Here is a 22,998-nt window from a genome sequence, read left to right as displayed (position 1 = left end):
TTGGATTCATTCTGCTAATATTTTGTTGAGGATTTTTGCATCTGTACTCATCTAAGATATTGACATGTAATTTTCTTTCTTTGTAGTGTCTTTGTCTGGTTTTGGTTTCAGGGTACTGGTGGCCTTGTAGAATGAATTTGGGAGTGTTCCGTCCTCTTGAATTTTTTGGAATAGTTTGAGAAGGATAGGTATTAGTTCTTTTTTACATGTTTAGTAGAATTCCCCTGTAGTATAATAAATTATTTGATTGAAATAAATTTTTATCACCCAATTGTCTTTCTTCTAAGAAATAATTAACTATACTAAATTTTTGTGATATTTTAGTTGTATTTCCCAAAGTTATATAGGTTCACCTAAAACTTTCCCTTTTATCTTCTAGATTTACCCCTGAGCAACAAGATATTTCTTCAGGAGAGAACAGCTTCATTGGCCAGGAATTTAGTGCGGTCAGAGATTCATCTTTTGTGTTGGAAGACAGTGGAAGTGACCATCTGACTTACATTCCAAGCCAAATGTTTATGCCACAGAAATTAACAACTAAATATGAAAAAGATCAGGATTCTGAAGAAATTGCAAGTCTCACTGCTGGTAAGGAAATGAAAAGTTATAGCGGTAATTTAGAAATAACTGGATCCTCATCTTTTAACACTAATAGAGAATCAAATAAATAAGGTGGGTATAAAAAGCAACTTTCTTCAAGTTCAAGATGGTGGCTACAACTGCAGCTTTTATTTGATCTGAAGATTTAAATGGTCACAGGCACCACTCTGGAAATCACTGATAAGCTCTAAGAAATGTCACTGATATGCTCACCAAACTTAAGGTTTCTCTAGAAACCACAATTTAGGTTAGTGTGATGTAGAAGGAGGTACTACAGAGAATAACATAGCAAAGGAGGAACTTTTAAAAGTTGGCCTGACCAGTGCCCCAGAATTTGTGATTGCATGAGAAGGTGTAAGGTTTTTTAACTGGAAATAAAATAAACTACCCCACTCTATACTCTATACATTTTAATGGCAAAGCAGTAATGCTTTTTGTCAGGATTTAATAGTTTCAAACAAATCAGATCATAGAATTTTGGCTGTATTTTCATTTGAAAGGGTGGGCATTCTAAACACACTATTCAGCTATTCCATCTATGTATCTAGAGTCTCCCAAAATGCTCATTTGGCCAGAATGCCAGCATTTAAAGCATTATGTCGTAAGTATCATGTGTGATGTTAGAATATGCAAGTTTGAAAGAAAAGGTGGCCAATCTCATAATATTTATTCTTAGTAATTTCCTTGGATAAATAAATGTTCTTTTCCTTGGGTTCAACACTGATGTCCCCATATTTCCCCCCATTTCTGAAATATACATGTTTGAATTTTGTCTTTAAAGCAGCTAAACTTTCCTTTATAGAAGCTAGACTTGAGAATTAAAGAATCAATCATTAGTTGAAAAATAAGACTTTTTTTAGTAAAAAAAAAGTAATGAAGTAAACCTGGATGTATGTAGTTCCTTGGCATTAAGGCATTCAAGTGTGTGATTTCTTATTTAAAACAGGTTTTCATCATTATATAGACATAGCTTAAAGAAGAAAATACAAAATTTGTTCTTCTTAATGGATGCAATTAATTTGGGGTATTCATTTTAACGATATGGGAATTACAACAGCCCTCAAGGCATAGGAATTTATTATGGTTTGGTTTTGGAAGAAAAATAAAAGAAAAAGAGAAGTTATTTTGGCAGAGTTGGAATAAGAAATTGTCATTTGTGACAGTATTGTTAGTAGTAAGCATTTTAAATTCTAATAATTTAGAAGTGTGAAACTTTTCAAGAAAGACTGAATTAATTGGATATTTAAGGGAACAAAGGAGAAACTCATCTTTGCAGCCATCTTTAATGACCGTTGTTCAATAGCAATAGAAATACTTTTCATTTGGTTTTTCAGATGTCTGGATATCAAGATACTCATAACCAGTTTAAGGGTCAATTTGGCTGCAGAAATAATTGTTGCATGGCTCTATAGGAAAAAAATGTCAATTTGCTGTTACACCTACCACACCCAATTTCTCTTGCAGTGGATTGAAGTGTTGGGAGTTCTGTGGAGGATTATGTTGAGTTGTGATTGCCTGGAAACAGAGTCTCAGATCTAAGGATAATATATATATATTTTTATCCTTTACAATAAATCTGAGTCTCAGATCATCAGTGTTGTCTAGGGACTTCATACTATTCCTTTCTTTCTTTTTTTTTTTTCTTTTTAAAATCATTGCTAGCTAGTTGTCAAAAGCCGCTGAGAACTTTCTGTATAATGTGCCATCCTCAAGGAGAGTAAATTGTAGTTCAGATATTTTATCCAGTCGCTAAGAGATGAGCTTTGATACACGTTCCAGATGTATAGCACAAATAAAGAGATTGATAACTTCCATAAGAGCTTCCACATGCTATGCTTATTACTCATTTATAATGTGATTCTTATGGCCAAGGGCTGATTTTTGTGCCCTTAAATGGAGAGTCCTGGAGAAGTCAAGAATCTTAACCATTTAAGAAATTTTTAGAGTTCCCAGAGTACTGTGGGCTGGCAATGAGTTGTGTATCACTCTCTTTCACAAGAAACACAACCACTATCTTTCTACCTAGGCCTCTCCCTTGCTTCTTCCTCCCTACTCCAGTTTCCAAGTTCATCCTTAATTGCATCACCTTTCCTGGCCCTCTCCACTCCTTACAGCAGCTCAAAGACAATTTATATCAGGATCACCTGGAAGCCCTTCACAAGCATAGATTCCTAAGCCCTTCTCAGTACTACTGCTTCATATTTAGGGGTGTGAGTGGCCAGGAAAAAGCCACAAGCTTTAAAACCACCATAGGTGATTTTCGTAGGTCCTCATTTTTCAGATCCACTATCCCAGTGATTCTCAAAAAGTGTGTCCCTAAACCAGCAGCATCAGCATCACCTGAGAACTTGTTAGAAATGCACTGATCCTGAACCTACTGAAGCAGAAACTGGAGGTGGGGCTCAACCATCTGATTTTTAACAAGCAAAAAATCTGATCCAGGCTGAAGTTTAAGAACTACTGTGCATGCTACCACTTTGGTGTGCTTCCTGATTTGCTCTGTGTTCTCAGCTAAAAGCAATTGAGTAACTAGTATCACAGAAGAATTCCTATTGTCAAAGGGATCCAGGTAAACTGGATTATAATTTTATTTTACTCATCCAAGAACACTGAACATTCATCCACCCATCTATTCATCCAAGATCTATCTAACAAGACATTTTAAGATCCAAATATGTACGGGTTATCCAGAGATACTATTATGCATTTTGACCACACATCCACAATATAAAAATTCCTTGGAAAATTCAGTTGCTCTTAATTACTCACCAATGGAATACACATAGTTCTTTGGAATTATGTAATAAAAAATGGGTGGTTTAATTCTAATTAAATTGCAACTGTTGACCCAATGGTGAGCCTAGCACTTTCATCAAAGTTGCTATGTTAACTAATACTTAAGATACAGTTAGTCTATTGTCAAGATTAAAGAGGGACAGGATAATTTTTAATGAATGTTAAATGCCAACCCAAACTCAGCCTAGGGCACACTCATAGCTTTAAGCACTCCCTGGCCTTAGGATAATTTCAGCTGATGTTCTTTTCAATGAATTTTATTAAGAACTAAGAGGCAACACTTCTCTCTTCAAACTAGGCTGGAGTTGTGCTCAAGGGAATTTGCATGGATTTTGTTTTACATTTTTATTTTGATAACTTTGATTGTGATCTACAATCAGTTTTGTTTTTTTAAGCCAGTGTATATTTTGATTTTGAATCAATCATAAGGTAGTAGAGCTGGAAAGGTATTTAGTGATTAGCTTTTGCAAATTCTCCTGGGGATGATTCCACCCTACTCTACCCTAGGAGAAATATTGCAATGTCTGGAGACATTTTTAGTTGTCATAACTGGAGGGTACTACTGGCATCTAGAGGCCACAGATGCTGCTAAACATCCTACAATGCACACAGGACATCCTCTCACAACAAAGAATTATCCAATCAGACTGTCAATAGTGAAAGAAACCCTGTTTTAGAAGAAACTTCAAGCCCCCAAGATCAGGGAACTAAAAAATTCAGTATAAGGACTCAAGATTTCTACACCCTGTCCACTATTTCCCAGTACACCCTTAGGATTCTGCTAATTTTTAAAAAATTGTAAAAGTACTATCATACCATATAACATTTTAATACAGAGTCACAAATCACACAATTTAGCAGACTGAGCTATTTGTGTGGAGTACAGTCTTTGGTTTTTCCAGAGGCATATAGGTTTACATAGTTTTATTCAATTTCATATCCTGCTTTTCACATATGTTATACATTTTACATATTGCTGCAAGCTTCATACTGATTTTTTTGTGTTCTCATAATGTTACTTTCAATGAATGAATGTATTTAACTATTTATCTGTTGTTGAACACTTAGCTTGCTTCTAATTTTTGCTGTCACGTGTTGAACTTGAAGACATATATCTTCTGCTACATTTAAATCTGTACTGGAATTAAATGCAGCAGAACTGGCTTCTGAGTCACCCAATAGAGCAGTCCCCCAGCTGAATGTCCTACTTTCATATCTGTACATATGCTAAAGAAGTCAGTGATAGAATTGGGATCATGTCTGAATTGTAATGACATGTTTCATGAATACTTTAGGAAATCCCAACCATCTGGATGCTCTTTGGGGGATAAACTGAGTCTCCTGTTCATTTTAAGCTGTGGACTGAGGTTGTGACATTCACTTTTGCTTGAGAATTTATTGTATAGTTATACTTTGGGTGTCTTCCTTGAAGATTTTGCATGAGGCAGAGCTAATGTGAACTGGTGAGTTCAGGGGATGTGGATGATTTGACTTCATGGAGGCTGCTTCTGTAGGTCTCATGCAATCATTTGTTGGAATTACTAAAGCAATGTTCTATAGTGTTAGCAACACTTTTTTTCATGGGGACCCTTTGCTAATGGAATAAAACATAGATAGTTGAAGTGATAATTGGGTGATGGTGGTGGTGGCAATCGACAAAACAGTGGCAGCCCTCGTTGAGGGCTTCCTATAGGAAAGGACTCTGCCAAGCATTTACATGGATTTTCCCATGAATATCCATGCAGCAAATATGTAATTAACTCCTGTTCTGAATTAAGCCCCATGCTAGTCTTTTGGGGGGTTAGAGAGATTAAAAAAAAAAAGATTCAGACAGAGGCCCTGTCTTCAAGGAGCTTGTAATCTGATAATCAGAGTATACTCTGAGTAAAAAAAAGAAAGCTTAATACAAGTAAGAAAGTATTCAGTTTAATAAAAAGTGCAGGGAGATCAGCTCGGTGGTTTGTGACCACCTAGAGGGGTGGGATAGGGAGGGTTGGAGGGAGGGAGACTCAAGAGGGAAGAGATATGGGAACATATGTATATGTATAACTGATTCACTGTGTTATAAAGCAGAAACTAACAGACCGTTGTAAAGCAATTATACTCAATAAAGATGTTAAAAAAAAAGTGCAGGTGGAATGCTTTGGGGACCAGTATTCATCTCAGTATTGTATTCACTGTCTCACTTGATGATCAAACAATGCATGAGAAATAATAGTAATCACAGAAGCTACCACTTATTTAGTGCAACTATGCACCAGGCACTTTATATACATGATTTAACTTAATCCTTACCACGAAAATCTATTATTATTATTATAATGACTATTACATATTACAGATGAGGACACTGATGCAAAGGTTAAGATCCTCAAGCAACATCACACAGCTTGTAAGCGGCAGAGCCAGGATTCAAATCCATGCCCATTTCCACAAAAACGTTAACTTAACAATGTAGGCTGTGTTGTCTGGCAAGGGCATTGTCTGCATTTTCAAATGACGAAATATATCCAGCACCAAATTTGACGATCATCATGTCATCAGTGGGGGAGTTGTTTTTTTGTTTGTTTGTTTGTTTGTTTGCGGTACGTGGGCCTCTCACTGTTGTGGCCTCTCCCGTCGTGGAGCACAGGCTCCGGACGTGCAGGAGCAGCTGCCACGGCTCATGGGCCCAGCCGCTCCGCGGCATGTGGGATCCTCCCGGACCGGGGCACGAACCCGTGTCCCCTGCATCGGCAGGCGGACGCCCAACCACTGTGCCACCAGGGAAGCCCTATTTTAAAAACAATTTTGGTGGCACAATTCAATTTTTAAATTTTAATTTAATTATTTTTCTCTCATGCTTTTTTATAAACCATACATGAATAAAGCCATAAATATTTATTAATTCTTTTTTTCACATCTTTATTGGAGTATAATTGCCTTAAAATGTTGTGTTAGTTTCTGCTGTATAACAAAGTGAATCAGCTATACGGATACTTATAAACCCTTATCCCCCCCCTCTTTCATCTCCCTCCCACCCTCCCTATCTCACCCCCCCATCCCACCCCTCTAGGTGGTCACAAAGCACCGAGCTGATCTCCCTGTGCTATTCAACTACTTCCCACTAGCTATTTTATATTTGGTAGTGTGTATATGTCCATGCCACTCTCTCACTTCGTCCCAGGTTACCCTTCACCCTCCCTGTGTCCTCAAGTCTATTCTCTGCATCTGCGTCTTTATTCCTGCCCTGCCCACCGGTTCATCAGAACCATTTATTTTTTTTAGATTCCATATACATATGTTAGCATATGGTATTTGTTTTTCTCCTTCTGACGTACTTCACTGTCTATGACAGACTCAAGGTCCATCCACCTCATTACAAATTAACGCAATTTCATTTCTTTTCATGACTGATATTCCACTGTATATATGTGCCACATCTTTTTTTTTCTTTTAACGTTTTTACTGGAGTATATTGCTTTACAATGGAGTGTTAGTTTCTGCTTTATAACAAAGTGAATCAGTTATACATATACATATATCCCCATATCTCTTCCCTCTTGCATCTCCCTCCCTCCCACCCTCCCTATCCCACCCTTCTAGCTAGTCACAAAGCACCGAGCTGATCTCCCTGTGCTATGTGACTGCTTCCCACTAGCTATCTATTTTACATTTGGTAGTGTATATACGTCCATGCCACTCTCTCACTTTGTCACAGCTTACCCTTCCCCCTCCCCGTGTCTTCAAGTCCATTCTCTAGTAGGTCTGCGTCTTTATTCCTGTCATGCCCCTAGGTTCTTCATGACCAATTTTTCTTTCTTTTTTTTTTTTTTAGATTCCATACATATGTGTTAGCATATGGTATTTATTTTTCTCTTTCTGACCTACTTCACTCTGTATGAAAGACTCTAGGTCCATCCACCTCGCTACAAATAACTCAATTTCGTTTCTTTTTATGGCTGAGTAATATTCCATTGTATATATGTGCCATATCTTCTTTATCCATTCATCTGTTGATGGACACTTAGGTTGCTTCCATGTCCTGCTTGTTGTAACTAGTGCTGCAATGAACATTGTGGTACACGTCTTTTTGAATTACGGTTTTCTCAGGGTATATACCCAGTAGGGGGATTGCTGGGTCATATGGTAGTTCTATTTTTAGTTTCTTGAGGAACCTCCATACTGGCTGTCTCAGTTTACATTCCCACCAACAGTGCAAGAGGGTTCCCTTTTCTCCACACCCTCTCCAGCACTTATTCTTTCTAGATTTTTTGATGATGGCCATTCTGTCCGGTGTGAGGTGATACCTCATTGTGGTTTTGATTTGCATTTCTCTTGTGGTTAGTGATATTAAGCATCTTTTCATGTGCCTGTTAGCCATCTGTATGTCTTCTTTGGAGAAATGTCCATTTAGGTTTTCCACCCATTTTTGAATTGGGTTGTTTGTTTTTCTGATATTGAGCTGCATGAGCTGCTTATAGATTTTGGAGATTAATCCTTTGTCAGTTGCTTCATTTGCAAATATTTTCTCCCCTTCTGATGGTTGTATTTTCATCTTGTTTATGGTTTCCTTTGCTCTGCAAAAACTTTTAAGTTTCATTAGGTCCCATTTGTTTGTTTTTGTTTTTATTTCCATTTCTCTGGGAGGTGGGTCAAAAAGCATCTTGCAGTGAATTATGCCACAGAGTGTTCTGCCTACGTTTTCCTCTAAGAGTTTTATATTGTCTGGCCTTATATTTAGGTCTTTAATCCATTTTGAGTTTATTTTTGTGTGTAGTGTTATGGAGTGTTCTAATTTCTTTCTTTGACATGTAGCTATCCAGTTTTCCCAGCACCGCTTATGGAAGAGACTGTCTTTTCTCCATTGTATATTCTTGCCTCCTTTATCAAAAATAAGGTGACCATATGTGCGTGGGTTTATCTCTGGGCTTTCTATCCTGTTCCATTGATCTATATTTCTGTCTTTGTGCCAGTCTTGATTACTGTAGCTTTGTAGTATAGGAAGTCAGGGAGCCTGATTCCTCCAGCTCCATTTTTCTTTCTCAAGATTGCTTTGTCTATTTGGGGTCTTTTGTGTTTCCGTAGAAATTGTGAAAATTTTTGTTCCAGTTCTGTGAAAAATGCCATTGGTAGTTTGATAGGGATTGCACTGAATCTGTAGATTGCTTTGGGTAGTAGAGTCATTTTCACAATGTTGATTCTTCCAATCCAAGAACATGGTATATCTCTCCATCTATTTGTATCATCTTTAATTTCTTTCATCAGTGTCATAATTTTTTGCATACAGGTCTTTTGTTTCCTTAGGTAGATTTATTCCTAGGCATTTTATTCTTTTTGTTGAAATGGTAAATGGGAGTGTTTCCTTAATTTCTCTTTCTGACTTTTCATCATTAATGTATAGAAATACAAGATATTTCTGTGCATTAATTTTGTATCCTGCTATTTTACCAAATTCATTGATTAGCTCTAGGAGATTTCTGGTAGCATCTTTAGGATTCTCTATGTAAAGTATCATGTCATCTGCAAACACTGACAATTTTACTTCTTTTTCCAATTTGGATTCCATTTATTTCTTTTTCTTCTCTAATTACCATGGCTAAAACTTCCAAAGCTGTCTTGAATAATAGTGGTGAGGGTGGGCACCCTTGTCTTCTTCCTGATCTTAGAGGAAATGGTTTCAGTTTTTCACCATTGAGAATGATGTTGGCTGTGGGTTTGTCATATATGGCCTTTATTATGTTGAGGTAAGTTCCCGCTATGCCTACTTTCTGGAGGGTTTTTATCATAAATGGGTGTTGAATTTTGTCAAAAGCCTTTTCTGTATCTACTGAGGTTATCATATGGTTCTTATCCTTCAATTTGTTAATATGGTTTATCACATTGATTGATTTGCATACATTGAAGAATCCTTGCATTCCTCGAATAAACCTCACTTGATCATGGTGTATGATCCTTTTAGTGTGCTTTTGGATTCTGTTTGGTAGTATTTTGTTGAGGATGTTTGCATCTATGTTCGTCAGTGTAGTTTTCTTTCTTTGTGACATTTTTGTCTGGTTTGTTATTAGGGTGATGGTGGCCTCGTAGAATGAGTTTGGGAGTGTTACTCCCTCTGCTATATTTTGGAAGAGTTTGAGAAGGATAGGTCTTAGTTTTTCTCTAAATATTTCATAAAATTCACCTGTGAAGCCATCTGATCCTAGGCTTTTGTTTGTTGGAAGATTCTTAATCACAGTTTCAATTTCATTTCTTGTGGTTGGTCTGTTCATATTTTCTATTCCTTCCTGGTTCAGTTTTTGTAGGTTGTACTTTCTATGAATTTGTCCATTTCTTCCAGGTTGTCCATTTTACTGGCATAGAGTTGCTTGTGGTAGTCTCTCTGATCCTTTGTATTTCTGCAGTGTCAGTTGTTACATCTCCATTTTCATTTCTAATTCTGTTGATTTGAGTCCTCTCCATTTATTTCTTGATGAGTCTGGCTAATGGCTTATCAATTTTATCTTCTCAAAGAACCAGCTTTTAGTTTTATTAACCTTTGCTATTGTTTCCTTCATTTCTTTTTCATTTATATCTGATCTGATCTTTATGATATCTTTTCTTCTGCCAACTTTGTTTGTTTTTTGTTGTTGTTGTTCTTCTTCTTCTTTCTCTAATTGCCTTAGGTATAAAGTTAGGTTGTTTATTTGAGATGTTTCTTGTTTCTTGAGGTAGGATTGTATTGCTAGAAACTTCCCTATTAGAACTGCTTTTGCTGCATTCCATAGGTTTTGGATCATCATGTGTTCATTGTCATTTGTCTCTAGGTATTTGTTGATTTCCTCTTTGATTTCTTCAGTGATCACCTGGTTATTTAGTAGCATATTGTTTAGTCACCAAGTGTTTGTATTTTTTACAGTTTTTTTACCCATACTTGATATCTAGTCTCATAATGTTGTTGTCAGAAAAGATATTTTATATGATTTCAGTTTTCTTAAATTTACTGAGGCTTTATTTATGACCCAAGATGTGATCTATCCTGGAGAATGTTCCATGTGCACTTGAGAGGAAAGTGTATTCTGTTGTTTTGGGATGGAATGTCCTTTAAGTATCAATTAAGTCCACCTGGTCTACTGTGTCATTTAAAGCTTGTGTTTCCTTATTTATTTTAATTTTGTATGATCTGTCCATTGGTGAAAGCGGGGTGTTAAAGTCCCCTGCTATTCTTGCATTACTGTTGATTTCCCTTTTTATGGCTCTTAGCATTTGCCTTATGTTTGGTGCGTAAATATTTACAATTGTTATATCTTCTTCTGGTATTGATCCCTTGATCCTTATGTTTTGTCCTTCTTTGTCTCTTGTAATAGTCTTTATTTTAAAGTCTATTTTGTGTTATATGAGAATTGCTACTCCAGCTTTCTTTTGATTTCCATTTTCATGGAATATCTTTTTACATCCCCTCTCTTTCAATCTGCATGTGTCTCTGGGTCTGAAGTGGGTCTCTTGTAGACAGCATATATACGGCCCTTGTTTTTGTATCCATTCAGCCAGTCTATGTCTTTTGTTTGGGGCATTTAATCCATTTACATTTAAGGTAATTATCGATATGTATGTTCCTATTACCATTTTCTTAATTGCTTTGTTTTTGATTTTGTAGGTGTTTTCCTTCTCTTGTGTTTCCCACCTAGAGAACTTCCTTTAGCATTTGTTGTAGAGCTGGTTTGGTGACGCTGAATTCTTTTGGCTTTTGCTTGTCTGTAAAGATTTTAATTTCTCTGTCAAATCTGAATGAGATCCTTGCTGGGTAGAGTAATCTTTGTTGTAGGTTCTTCCCTTTCATCACTTTTAATATTTCCTGCTACTCCCTTCTGTCTTGCAGAATTTCTGCTGAAAGATCAGCTGTTAACCTTATGGGGATTCCTTTGTGTGTTATTTGTTGCTTTTCCCTTGCTGCTTTTAGTATTTTTTCTTTGAGTTTAATTTTTGATAGTTTGATTAATATTACTATTTCTCATATTAGAGAAGTTTTCAACTATAATCTCTTCAAATATTTTCTCGGTCCTTTTCTTTTTCTCTTCTTCTCTAGGGATTCCTATAATTCGAATGTTGGTACATTTAATGTTGTCCCAGAGGTCTCTGAGACTGTCCTCAATTCTTTTCATTCTCTTTCTTTATTCTGCTCTGTGGCAGTTGTTTTGACTCTTCTATCTTCCAGGTCACTTATCCATTCTTTTGCCTCAGTTATTATGTTACTGATTCCTTCTAGAGTATGTTTAATTTCATTTATTGTGTTGTTCATCATTGTTTGTTTGCTCTTTAGTTCTTCTAAGTCCTTGTTAAAAGTTTCTTGTATTTTCTCCATTATATTTCCAAGATTTTGGATCATGTTTACTATCATTATTCTGAATTGTTTTTCAGGTAGACTGCCTATTTCCTCTTCATTTGTTTGGTCTGGTAGGTTTTTACCTTCTTCTTCATCTGCTGCATATTTCTATGTGTTCTCATTTTGTTTAAGCTAATGTGTTTGGGGTTGCCTTTTCACAGGCTGCAAGTTCATAGTTCATGTTATTTTTGGTGTCTGCCCCCAGTGATTGAGGTTGGTTCAGTGGCTTTTGTAGGCTTCCGTGTTGTGGGTGGGGGGGACTGGTACCTGTGCTCTGGTGGGTGGGGCTGGATCTTGTCCTTCTTGTACGCAGGGCCGAGTCCGGTGGTGTGTTTTGGGGTGTCTGTGAACTTAGTATGACTTTAGGCAGCCTCTCTGCTAATGGGTGGGTTTGTGTTCCTATCTTGCTAGTTGTTTCTCATGAAGTGTCTAGCACTGGAGCTTGCTGGAGGTTGGGTGGAACTGGGTCTTAGTGTTGAGACAGATGTCTGGGAGAGCTCTCACTGATTAATATTACGTGGGGCCAGGAGGGCTCTGGTGGACCAATATCCTGGATTCGACTCTCCCACCTCAGAGGCCCAGGCCTGACACCCGGCTGGAGCACCAAGAGTCTGCCAGCCACACGGCTTGGGAGAAAAGAAAAAAAAAACCAACAAACAGATAGAACCTCCAAACTGATGGTAAAACAAATCTAAACAGACAAACTCACAAAGAAACATGCACATACACACTCACAAAAAGAGAAGAAAAGAAAAAAGGAAAAGAACAACCAAACCAATAAATAAACACACCAGTGATAATAAGCACTAAAAACTAAACTAAGATAAACATGAAACCAAAAACAAATCAGACACAGAAAGCAAATCCCAAGTCTACAGTTGCTCCCTAAGTCCACTGTCTCAATTTTGGGAACATTCGTTGTCTATTCAGTTATTCCACAGATGTAGAGTTTATCAAGTTGATTGCGGGGATTTAATCTGCTCCTCCTGAGGCTGCACAGAGAAATTTCCCTTTCTCTTCTTTGTTTGCACAGCTCCTGGGGTTCAGCTTTGGTTTTGGCTCCACCTCAGCATGTAGGCCACCCTCAAGTTTCTGTTCCCCACCTAGTCAGGAGGGGGTCAAAGCAGTGGCTGATTAGGTCTCTTTTGCTCACTCAGGCCAGGGAGAGGGAGGGGCACCATAGCCATAATTGGAATGTGGGGCGAGCCTGCAGTGGCAGAGGCTGGCATGATATTGCAACAGCCTGAGGCACACCATGTGTTCTTCTGTGGAAATTGTCCCTGGCTCACAGGTCCCTGGCAGTGGTGTGCTGCACAGGCTCCCGAGGGTGTGTGGTAGTGTGACCTGTGCTTGCATACAGGATTTTTGGTGACAGCAGCAGCAGCATTAGCAGTCCATGCCCGTCTCTGGTGTTCGAGATGATAGCCGCAGCTCATGTCTGGCTCTGGAGCTCACTTAGGTCGTGCTCTGCCATCTATGGGCACACAGAACAGGAAGTCCCTTTCCTCACGCACCCCAAAACAATGGTCTCTTGCCTATCCAGCAGCTCCAGACTTTTTCCCGGACTCCCTCCTGGATAGCTGTGGCACACTAGCCCCCTTCAGGCTGTGTTCACGCAGCCAACCCCAATCCTCTCCCTGGGGTCGGACCTCCGAAGGCTGAGCCTCAGCTCCCAGCCCCCGCCCGCCCTGGCAGGTGAGCAGACAAGCCTCTCAGTCTGGTGAGTGCTGGTCGGCACCAATCCTCTGTGCAGGAATCTCTCCGCTTTGCCCCCTGCACCCCTGTTGCTGCGCTCTCCTCCATGGCTCTGAAGCTTCCCCCCTGCCCACCCCCCATCTCTGCCAGTGAAGGGTCTTCCTAGTGTGTGGCAACTTTTCCTCCTTCACAGCTCCCTCCCAAAGGTTCAGGTCCCATCCCTATTCTTTTGTCTCTGTTTATTCTTTTTTCTTTTGCCCTACCCATGTACGTGGGGAGTTTCTTGCCTTTTGCGAGGTCTGAGGTCTTCTGCCAGCATTCAGTAGGTGTTTTGTAGGAGTTGTTCCACATGTAGATGTATTTTTGATGTATTTGTGGGGAGAAAGGTGATCTCCACATCTTACTCCTCTGCCATATTGAAGGTCTCTTTAATTTAATTTTTAGAAATTCCTGCTTATAACTCATTTAGAGGACATAAGACCAGAATAGATTGGCCTTATAAATTGCTTATAAACTCATCCAGAGGCCAGAGCAAAAGCTAACACGATTAAAACCAAAATACCACTATTCACAATAGCCAAGACATGGAAACAACCTAAATGTCCATCAACAGATAAATGGATAAAGAAGATGTGATGTATATATACAATGGAATATTGCTCAGCCATAAAAAATAATGAAATAATGCCATTTGCAGCAACATGGATGGACCTAGAGATTATCATACTAAGTGAAATAAGTCTGAGAAAGACAAATATTATATGATATCACATATATAGACTCTAAAATACAACACAAATGATATTTATGAAACAGAAACAGACTCACACACATAGATAACAAACTTATGGTTACCAAAGTGGGAGGGATAAATTAGTAGTTTGTGATTAAAATATACACACTGCTATATATAAAATAGATATACACCAAGGGCTTTCTGTATAGTACAAGGAACTACACTCAATATCTTGTAATAACCTACAATGGAAAAGAATCTAAAAAAGAATATATATATGTATAACTGAATCACTTTGCTGTACACCTGAAATTAACACAACACTGTAAATCATCTACATTTCAATAAAAATTTTAAGAAAACAAAGATCCATGTGGTCTGGGTATAAATAACTCCTAAGGCATGCATCACTTTTCTCAGTGTGCTGGTATCTTTCTGTAGATTGTTGTTTCAGAGTGTGACATACGTGGCAAGAGTGAGTCGTTTGGACCAAGTGCCACCTAGAAAAGTCTAGGCCAAGAAAGGTATTTATTCTGTTTTTGGGGAAAATGATGAAGTCGATTTTAAACAGTGACTCCTACTTGTTCAGGCAAGCGGTGGAGAGAGGAACGCATCTAACAAGAGATTGAAAAATATGTCTCTATTTCCCTTTGGCATAAAATCAATGACACACAGTCAGAGACACATAAGAGACCATAAGAGACTTGTGCCCCAGCCTAGAGCTTGACCAGTGGCCTCACCAGACAGGCCTGGGTTGGCAGTGTGAAATGGAGAGGTGTGTAAGTCATTCCAACTCCTCTGCAGTTAAAGTATGCGTAAATGCAACAGAATGAGCTTGTACACATGTCCATTGTGTTCCACTAATATCAGCTGACTTTGCATTTTTTGGAAATTCTGGTTTACAGAATATAGTATCATGGGTAGGATTTTCAGATATCTGAGACTTTTCTCAGTTTTTGTCCTTCTAAAAAATATAATTTTAGAGTGCTTAGGATATGCTAGGCACTGTGAAATTTTTATTTAATTCTCTCAGAAACCTTATAAGGTTATAGTTTATTATAACAATTTTATAATTTTTTAGATAATGTAACAGAGGCATGGGAGAGACTCAGAATCACAGAGCTAACAAATGGTATAGACTCACCTCAAACTCCTAAGGTTCTACTCATAACCACTGTTCCATAATGCCTAGAGAAGAAAATACTGCAAATTTTATTTAACTGTCTACTTTTGGAAGAAAACTTTCTTAGTAGCTGCAATCACTAAGAATAGCATTGACTGAGAACCTTGTTCTTCAAACCAGGTCCTGGGCCTTTGGCAAGGTGGCTAATGTGTCCCTTAATGTGTCTGTTCCACCCTCAAATATGATGAGCAGTTCTTCTGAAGGTGTTACACAGAGCTGGGTACAAATCCTGCCTCTACCACTTACAGGCTGTCTTTTCTTGACCAAGTCATTTGCCCCCTCCAAGCCTCAGCTTGCTCATCTGTAAAATGGGCACAATGATAATTTCATCCTTATAGTGCTGTGTGGAATATTAAATGAGAGGAGATAGGCATGGAGCTGAGCACAAGACCTGAAACAAACTGGATGCTCAATTCAATACTGAGAAAATGGAAAAATTGAAAAAGAAAGCATTGCGAGACTCATAGGAAGTCTTATAAAAAAGGTTAACTTGAAAAATATCTGCTGCAGTCCTTGTGGACAGAAATGTACACATAAAGTAGCCACATTTGTCCATGTAGCTTGTCTATAGAGAACACATGGCTAATTTTGGCCCCTGTACAAATTCCAAGGCAGACCACAAGATAACTCATGCATATCTTGAGATTTCTCACAAATACCATAGCTCCACAGCATATGCAATCCCAGTCCAGATGGCTCAATCTCCCTCAATTCCCTCTCCACCTCCGCTTCTCCCAAAAGTTACTGGAGCACACCTGGCCCTGTGGCTTAAATCTCAGCTGAAATTAGGCTAATCCCTGGGGCACTTCCCTGGAAATCCAGCTGCATCCCTCATTCCCTTCAAGTCATAACAAGTGAGCAAGCCCTTCCTCCTCTGCCATTCTGAGAAAATTCTCCCACAGAGTTGGAGATAAGAATTTGGCATGGTGACATTTCCAGAAAATACACAGCATTGCTCTGAGCTGTGGGTAACCTTTATCCACACTTCTGCCAGATTTTCTTGAAGGAAAATGTTTTTAAAGGCCTAATCTTTCCTAATAAGATAATTTAGACTCAAAGCAGAATAATCATAGGTGATTATTTAGTGTTTGACTGAATTTTAAAGTTTAGCATTTAACTTCTTTGATTCTCATGCTAATCCTGTAATAGGTAGAGAACCTATTTTTAGAGATTTTAGAGGTAAAATACACCTCTTTAGAAAATAGTTCTGCTGGGTACTTTGGAAAAGGATTGAGATTTTGCTAATTTATAAAGAGAAAACTGGAAAAAAAAGTGTACTATTTCTGGTGTGGGAAATGTATGAAAAAATATTCTACTAACATGGTAAGTCAACCCTTCCTCTTATTTTAATGAAGTATAGTTTATTTACAATATTATATTAGTTTCAGTTGTACAACAGAGTGGTTCAATATTTTTATAGATTATATTTCATTTAAAGTTATTATAAAATATTTGCTATATTCCCTGTGCTGTACAATCTATCCTTGTAGCTTATTTACTTTATACATAGTAGTTTGTACCTCTTAATCCCCTACCTCTATCTTGCCCCTCCCCCCTTCCCTCTCGTCACTGGTAACCACTGGTTTGTTCTCTGTATCTGTGAGTTTGTTTCATTACATTCATTTATTTGTTTTATTTTTTAGATTCCACATAAAAGTAAAAACATTCAATATTTGTCTTTGTATGACTTATTTCACTAAGCATGGTATCCTCCATGTTCATCTATGTTGTTGCAAATGGCAAAATTTCATTCATTTTTTATGGCTGAGTAATATTTCATTGTGTGTGTGTGTGTGTGTGTGTGTGTGTGTGTGTGTGTGTGTGTATAATATCTTCTTTATCCATTCATCAGATGGTGGACACTTAAGTTGCTTCCATATCTTGGCTATTGTAAATAATGCTGCTATGAACATTGGGCCAGTGGCCTCACCAGACAGGCCTGGGTTGGCAGTGTGAAATGGAGAGGTGTGTACAAAATCTCATGTATCATACAAAATCTAATGTATCTTTTCAAATTAGTGTCTTCACTTTCCTCAGATACATACCCAGGAGTGGGATTGCTGGGTAATATGGTAGTTCAGTTTCTAGTTCTTTTGTGTGTGGAACCTCCATACCGTTTTCCATAGGGGCTGCACCAATTTACATTCCCACCAACAATGTAGGAGGGTTCTCTTTTCTTCACATCCTCACCAGCATTTGTTATTTGTGACTTTTTGATGATGGCTATTATGAGAGGTGTGAAGTGATATCTCACTGTGGTTTTGATCTGTATTTCTCTGATGATTAGCAAAGTTGATCATCTTTTCATGTGCCTGTTGGCCATCTGTATGTCTTCTTTGTAAACAGGTCTCTTCAGGTCTTCTGCTCTTTTTTCGATTGGGTTGTTTTTTTGATAACAAGTTCTACAAGCCCTTTATATATGTTGAATATTAACCTCTTATCAGTCATATCATTTGCAAATATCTTCTCCCATTCAGTAAGTTGTATTTTTGTTTTGTCAATGGTTTCCTTTGCTGTGCAAAAGCTTTTAAGTTTCATTAGGTCCCATTTCTTTATTTTTGCTTTCTTTTTTCTTTGCCTTAGGAGCCAGATCCAAAAAATTATTGCTACAATTTATGTCAAAGAGTGTTTTGCCTATGTTCTCTTGTAGGAATTTTGTGGTTTCTGTCTTACATTGAAGTGTTTAATCCATTTTGAGTTTATTTTAGTATATGGTATGAGGAAATTTTCTAATTTCATTGCTTTACATGTAGCTGTCCAGTTTTCCCAGTACCACTTATTGAAGAGGCTTTTTTCTCCATTGTATATTCTTGCCTCCTCTGTTGTAGATTAATTAACCATAAGTATGTGGGCTTATTTCTGGGCTCTCTATTCTGTTCCATTGATCTATGTGTCTGTTTTTGTGCCAGTAGCTTGCTGTTTTGATTATTGTAGCTTTGTAGTATAGTCTGAAGTCTGGGATAGTGGTATCTCAATATTGCTTTGGCTCTTCAGGCTCTTTTGTGGTTTCACATGAATTTTAGGATTATTTGTTCTAGTTTTGTGAAAAATGTCATAGATATTTTTGGTAGAGATTGCATTAAATCCATAGATTGCTTTGGACAGTGTGGACATTTTAACAATATTAATTCTTCTAATCCACGAACATGGGCTATCTTTCCATTTATTTGTATCATCTTTAATTTCCTTCATTCAACAATGTTTTATAGTTTTCAAGGTATAGGTCTTTCACCTCCATGGTTAAGTTTATTTATAGGTATTTTATTCTTTTTGATGTGATTTTAAACACGATTGTTTCTTGCTTTCTCTTTCTGATAGTTCATTATTAGTGTATAGAAAAGCAACAGATTTCTGTGTATTAATCTTGTATCATGCAACTTTACTGAATTCATTTATTAGTTCTAATGTTTTTTTGGTGGAGACTTTAGAGTTTTCCATATATAGTATATTGTCATCTACAAACTGAGATAATTTTACTTCTTCCCTTCCAATTTGAATGCCTTTTATTTCTTTTTCTTGTCTGATTACTGTAACTAGGATTTCCAATACTATGTTAAATAGAAGTGGCAAGAGTGGGTATCCTTGTCTTGTTCCTGAATTTAGAGTAAAACCTTTCAGCTTTTCATCATTGCATATGGTGTTAGCTGTGGGTTTGTCATAAATGACCTTTATTATGTTAAGATATGTTTCCTGCATATCCACATTTTTTGCTTTGTTTTGTTTTGTTTGCTTTTAATTTATTTTTTTAATTGAAGTATAGTTGATTTACAATGTTGTGTTATTTTCAGGTGTAGATCAAACTGATTCACTTATGTGTGTGTGTGTGTGTGTGTGTGTGTGTGTGTGTGTTGTATACATATATATAGATTTTTTCAGATTCTTTTCCCATATAGGTTATTACAAAATATTTATAGTTCCCTGTGCTATAAAGTTTTTATCATGAGTGTATGTTGAATTTTGTCAAATGATTTTTCTGCATCTATTGAGGTGGTCATGTGATTTTTGTCCTTCCTTTTGTTAATGTGGTGTATCACACTGATTGATTTGTGAATATTGAGCCATTGTTGCATTCCTGGCATAAATTCCACTTGATCATGGTGTATGATCCTTTTTATATATTGTTGAATTAGGTTTGCTACTATTTTGTTGAGGATTTTTGCATGTATATTCATCAGAGATATTGACCTGTAATTCTCTTTTTTTTGTAGTGTCTTTTTCTGGCTTTGGTATCAGGGTAATTTTGGCCTCCTGGAATGAATTTGGGAGTGTTCCCTCCTCTTCAATTTTTTGGAATAGTTTGAGAAGGATAGGTATTAGCACTTTGTTGTATGTTTGGTAGAATTCCCCCATGAACCTAATCAGTTCTGACATTTGTTTGCTGGGAGCTTTTTGATTACTAATTCAATTTTACTACTAGTGACCACTCTGTTCAGACTGTATATTTTTTTCTGATTCTGTCTTGGAAGATTGTATGTTTCTAGAAATTTATCCATTTCTTCTATGTTGTCTAATTTGTTGATATGTAACTGGGTTTTTTCTTTAATTTTTATAGGAGTATAGTTGATTTACAATGTTGTGTTGCTTTCTTCTGTACAGCAAAGTGAATCAGTTATACATATACATATATCCACTCTTTTTTTAAATTCTTTTTCCATATAGGTCATTTCAGAGTATTGAGTAGAGTTCCCTGTGTGATATAGTAGGTCTTTATTAGTTATCTATTTTATATATAGTAGTATGTATGACATGTAACTATTGATTGTAGAATCTTATGATGTTTTGTGTCTCTGTGATATCAGTTATAATTTCTCTTTTTTCATTTCTACCCCTTCCTCTTCTACCAGAACATTTATGAAATGCTTTTCCTTATGTTTTAACGAAGTGTGTTGATTGACCTTTTTTAAAAAGCAAAAATGGAGATCCTGGTGGCAGAGCAGGTAATGATTAATAAATTCCAGGATTGTAAACTCAAAAGGAAAGAAATGTCCATTTAACTAATCTTCACACATCCTGATACACTATTGCCAAGAACTCTAGAAGAGGTTTGGGCAGTATTTTAGGGCTAAAGTATATTATATGGCAGCCATTGCATAGACAAATATATTTATGCTTTTGTCTGCACTTCCAGTTTTATATTTAGCAATTAAGAATCTTGATATTTATCAAAAATTCTAAGAATTTGAAACTAGGTTCTTGATGGAGGATTGGAGGTGCATAGATTTCAAACAGCTCATGAAATGTAACATCCTGTTCAATAACTATGAATGTATTAATAAAGGAAAAGTCTGGTACATTAATGACCAGTTCTTAGTCCTTTGTAAGAAGGGAGAGAACATAGGAATATCTCAAACAAGATGGTTAGTTCTCATGTATTAGAAATGCCCAAGGTGAAGTAAGAGGAACTGGATTTACCTACCGATTGAAATAACCGAAAGAAATATATATATATATATATATATATATATATATATATATGAAATGGAACAACAATTGTCAGGACACTGGACTTCAGGAAATAAAATGATCCCTGAGAGATGAGAAACCAATGAGATGAACCCTGTGATTTCTCCTGCTTACTGCCAAAAGAGAGTTTCCAGGCCATGGTTCAGGAAGGGGAATTCAGGTGGAACCCAGCGCACTCCTTGAGATGAGGAAACAGAACTGAGAGTCCAGGAAGACCAAGGTGGTAATAATTCACAGGACAGAACACCAGAGAGGAGAGAGCTGTGCAGAGAGACACCCAGAGCTCTGAAGAGGATGCCTCTTCATCATTCATCAGAGTGCTGATAGCATGAGCATTGAGGAAATGACCCGAGCATGGGGGAACATTCTTCTGAAAGGATTAGAGGATAATGCCCATTACTCACAGGGCCAGGGATAGTGCCTGTTACCACCAGAGAGACTGGAAAAACTCATAATTCATAGAGTACTGGGAAGAAAATTTAGGAAGATCTTGCTTCAGTAGTGGGGAATAAGTAGCCTTAAATTAAGTAACACTCTGGACATACCTAACAAATCATAACAGCAAGTCCCAAAAAGATCAAACCATTTTCATGTAACTTGACTGCCTCCCAAAACAAATCATATGGATATTTATAAGAATATAAAACTATCCCATATCCAACAAGGCAAATTTCATAATGTCTGGCATAAAAAGCAGAAAGAACCCATCATCAAAAAAGCACAATCACTGAAAACCAAATCAGAACTGACAAAGATGTTAGAATTAACAAAGAAATTAAAACAGTTATTGTAACTATACTCCATATGTTAAAAAGTTGAGACATGGAAAATATAAAAAAAAAAATTAAATAGAATTTGTAGAGATGAAAGCTGCAGTGCCTAGGATGAACAATACACTGGATGGGATTAATGGGAAATTAGATTTGGTAAAAGAAAAGACTAGTGACCTTGAAGATATAGCCATAGAAATTATCCAAAATAAAATTCAAGGAGAATAAAGACTTAAAAAAAAAAAGACCCTCAGTGGGTTTCAATACCTCTCTCAATAACTGACAAAAGAATAGACAGAAAATCAGCAGGAATATTGTAGGCCTGAACAACAGTATCAGTTAATTTGACCTAATTGATATTAATAGAACACTGCACACAAAATAGCAAATACACATTCTTTTCAAGTACATGTGAAACATTTACCAAGATAGACCATACTGTAGACCATAAAACAATTCTCAAAATTTGTAAGGTTTCAAATCATTCCAAATATATCCTCTGACCAAAACAGAATTAAGTTGAAATCAATAGTAAGAAGATCTTTGAAAAATCCCCAAGTATTTGGAAACTAAATAAAGCACTTCTAAATAATCCATGGTCAAAGAAAAAAACCAAAGGGGAAATTAACAAGTATTTTGAAATGAATGAAAATAAAATCACAATATACTAGAATTTGTAAGATTCCTCTAAAGCAGTACTTAGGATGTCATTCATAGCATTAAATGCCTATACTGATAAAGAAGAAAGGTTTCAAATCAATGACCTCAACTTTCATCTTAAGAAATTAGAAAAAGAAGAACAAGTTAAACCTAAGGTAAGGAGAAGAAAGGAAGTAATAAAATTAAAGCAGAACTCAATGAAATAGAAAAGAGAAAATCAATAAAATCAGAAGTGTTTTTTTGATAAGATCAATTAAATTGATAAACCCATAGTCAAACTCATCAGTAAAAAAGAGAAAACACAAATTACCAATATCAGGAATGAGAGAGGAGAAATATTCTACAGATATTAAAAGGATAATCAGGGAATATTATAAACAGTTTTTGCCTATAAGTTAGACATTTTAGGTGAAATAGGCAAATTAGTTGCAATGCATGAATTACCAAGCCTCACTCAAGGAGAAGTAATCTAAATATTCCTAAACATATTAAAGAACTTGAATTTGTAGTTCAAAACTTTCCATAAAGAAAACTCTGAGCCCAGATGACTTCACTGGTGGCTTCAACAAAACATTTAAGGAAGAAATAATACCAATTCTGCATAAACTCTTCCAGAATATTAAATAGGAAGGAATGCTTCCAAACTCATTCTTTGAGGTCAAAACCAGACAAATACATTACAAGAAAAGGAACCTACAGACCAACATTCCTTGAGAACATAAATGCAAAAATTCTAAACAAAATGTTAGCAAATCAA

The 22,998-nt window shown here is 36.8% G+C and overlaps 1 protein-coding gene across 1 annotated transcript in view; it reads left to right on the top strand.

Annotated features, from left to right (window-relative positions):
* The window catches only part of COL6A5 (collagen type VI alpha 5 chain), a gene marked incomplete at both ends in the record, with an annotated part of 114,934 nt that overhangs the window by 80,058 nt on the left and 11,878 nt on the right, over window positions 1-22,998 (top strand). The window contains one exon of the mRNA XM_082840403.1: window positions 380-588. Coding sequence (XP_082696529.1) covers window positions 380-588 — 209 coding nt within the window. The remainder of the gene's footprint in view (window positions 1-379; window positions 589-22,998) is intronic.

This window comes from Leucopleurus acutus (genome assembly GCF_964270905.1).
Source record: "Leucopleurus acutus genome assembly, chromosome: 5".
Lineage (NCBI taxonomy): Eukaryota > Metazoa > Chordata > Mammalia > Artiodactyla > Delphinidae > Leucopleurus > Leucopleurus acutus.
The sequence above is the reverse complement of the archived record's forward strand: the minus strand, read 5'-3'. Positions and strand labels throughout refer to the sequence as shown.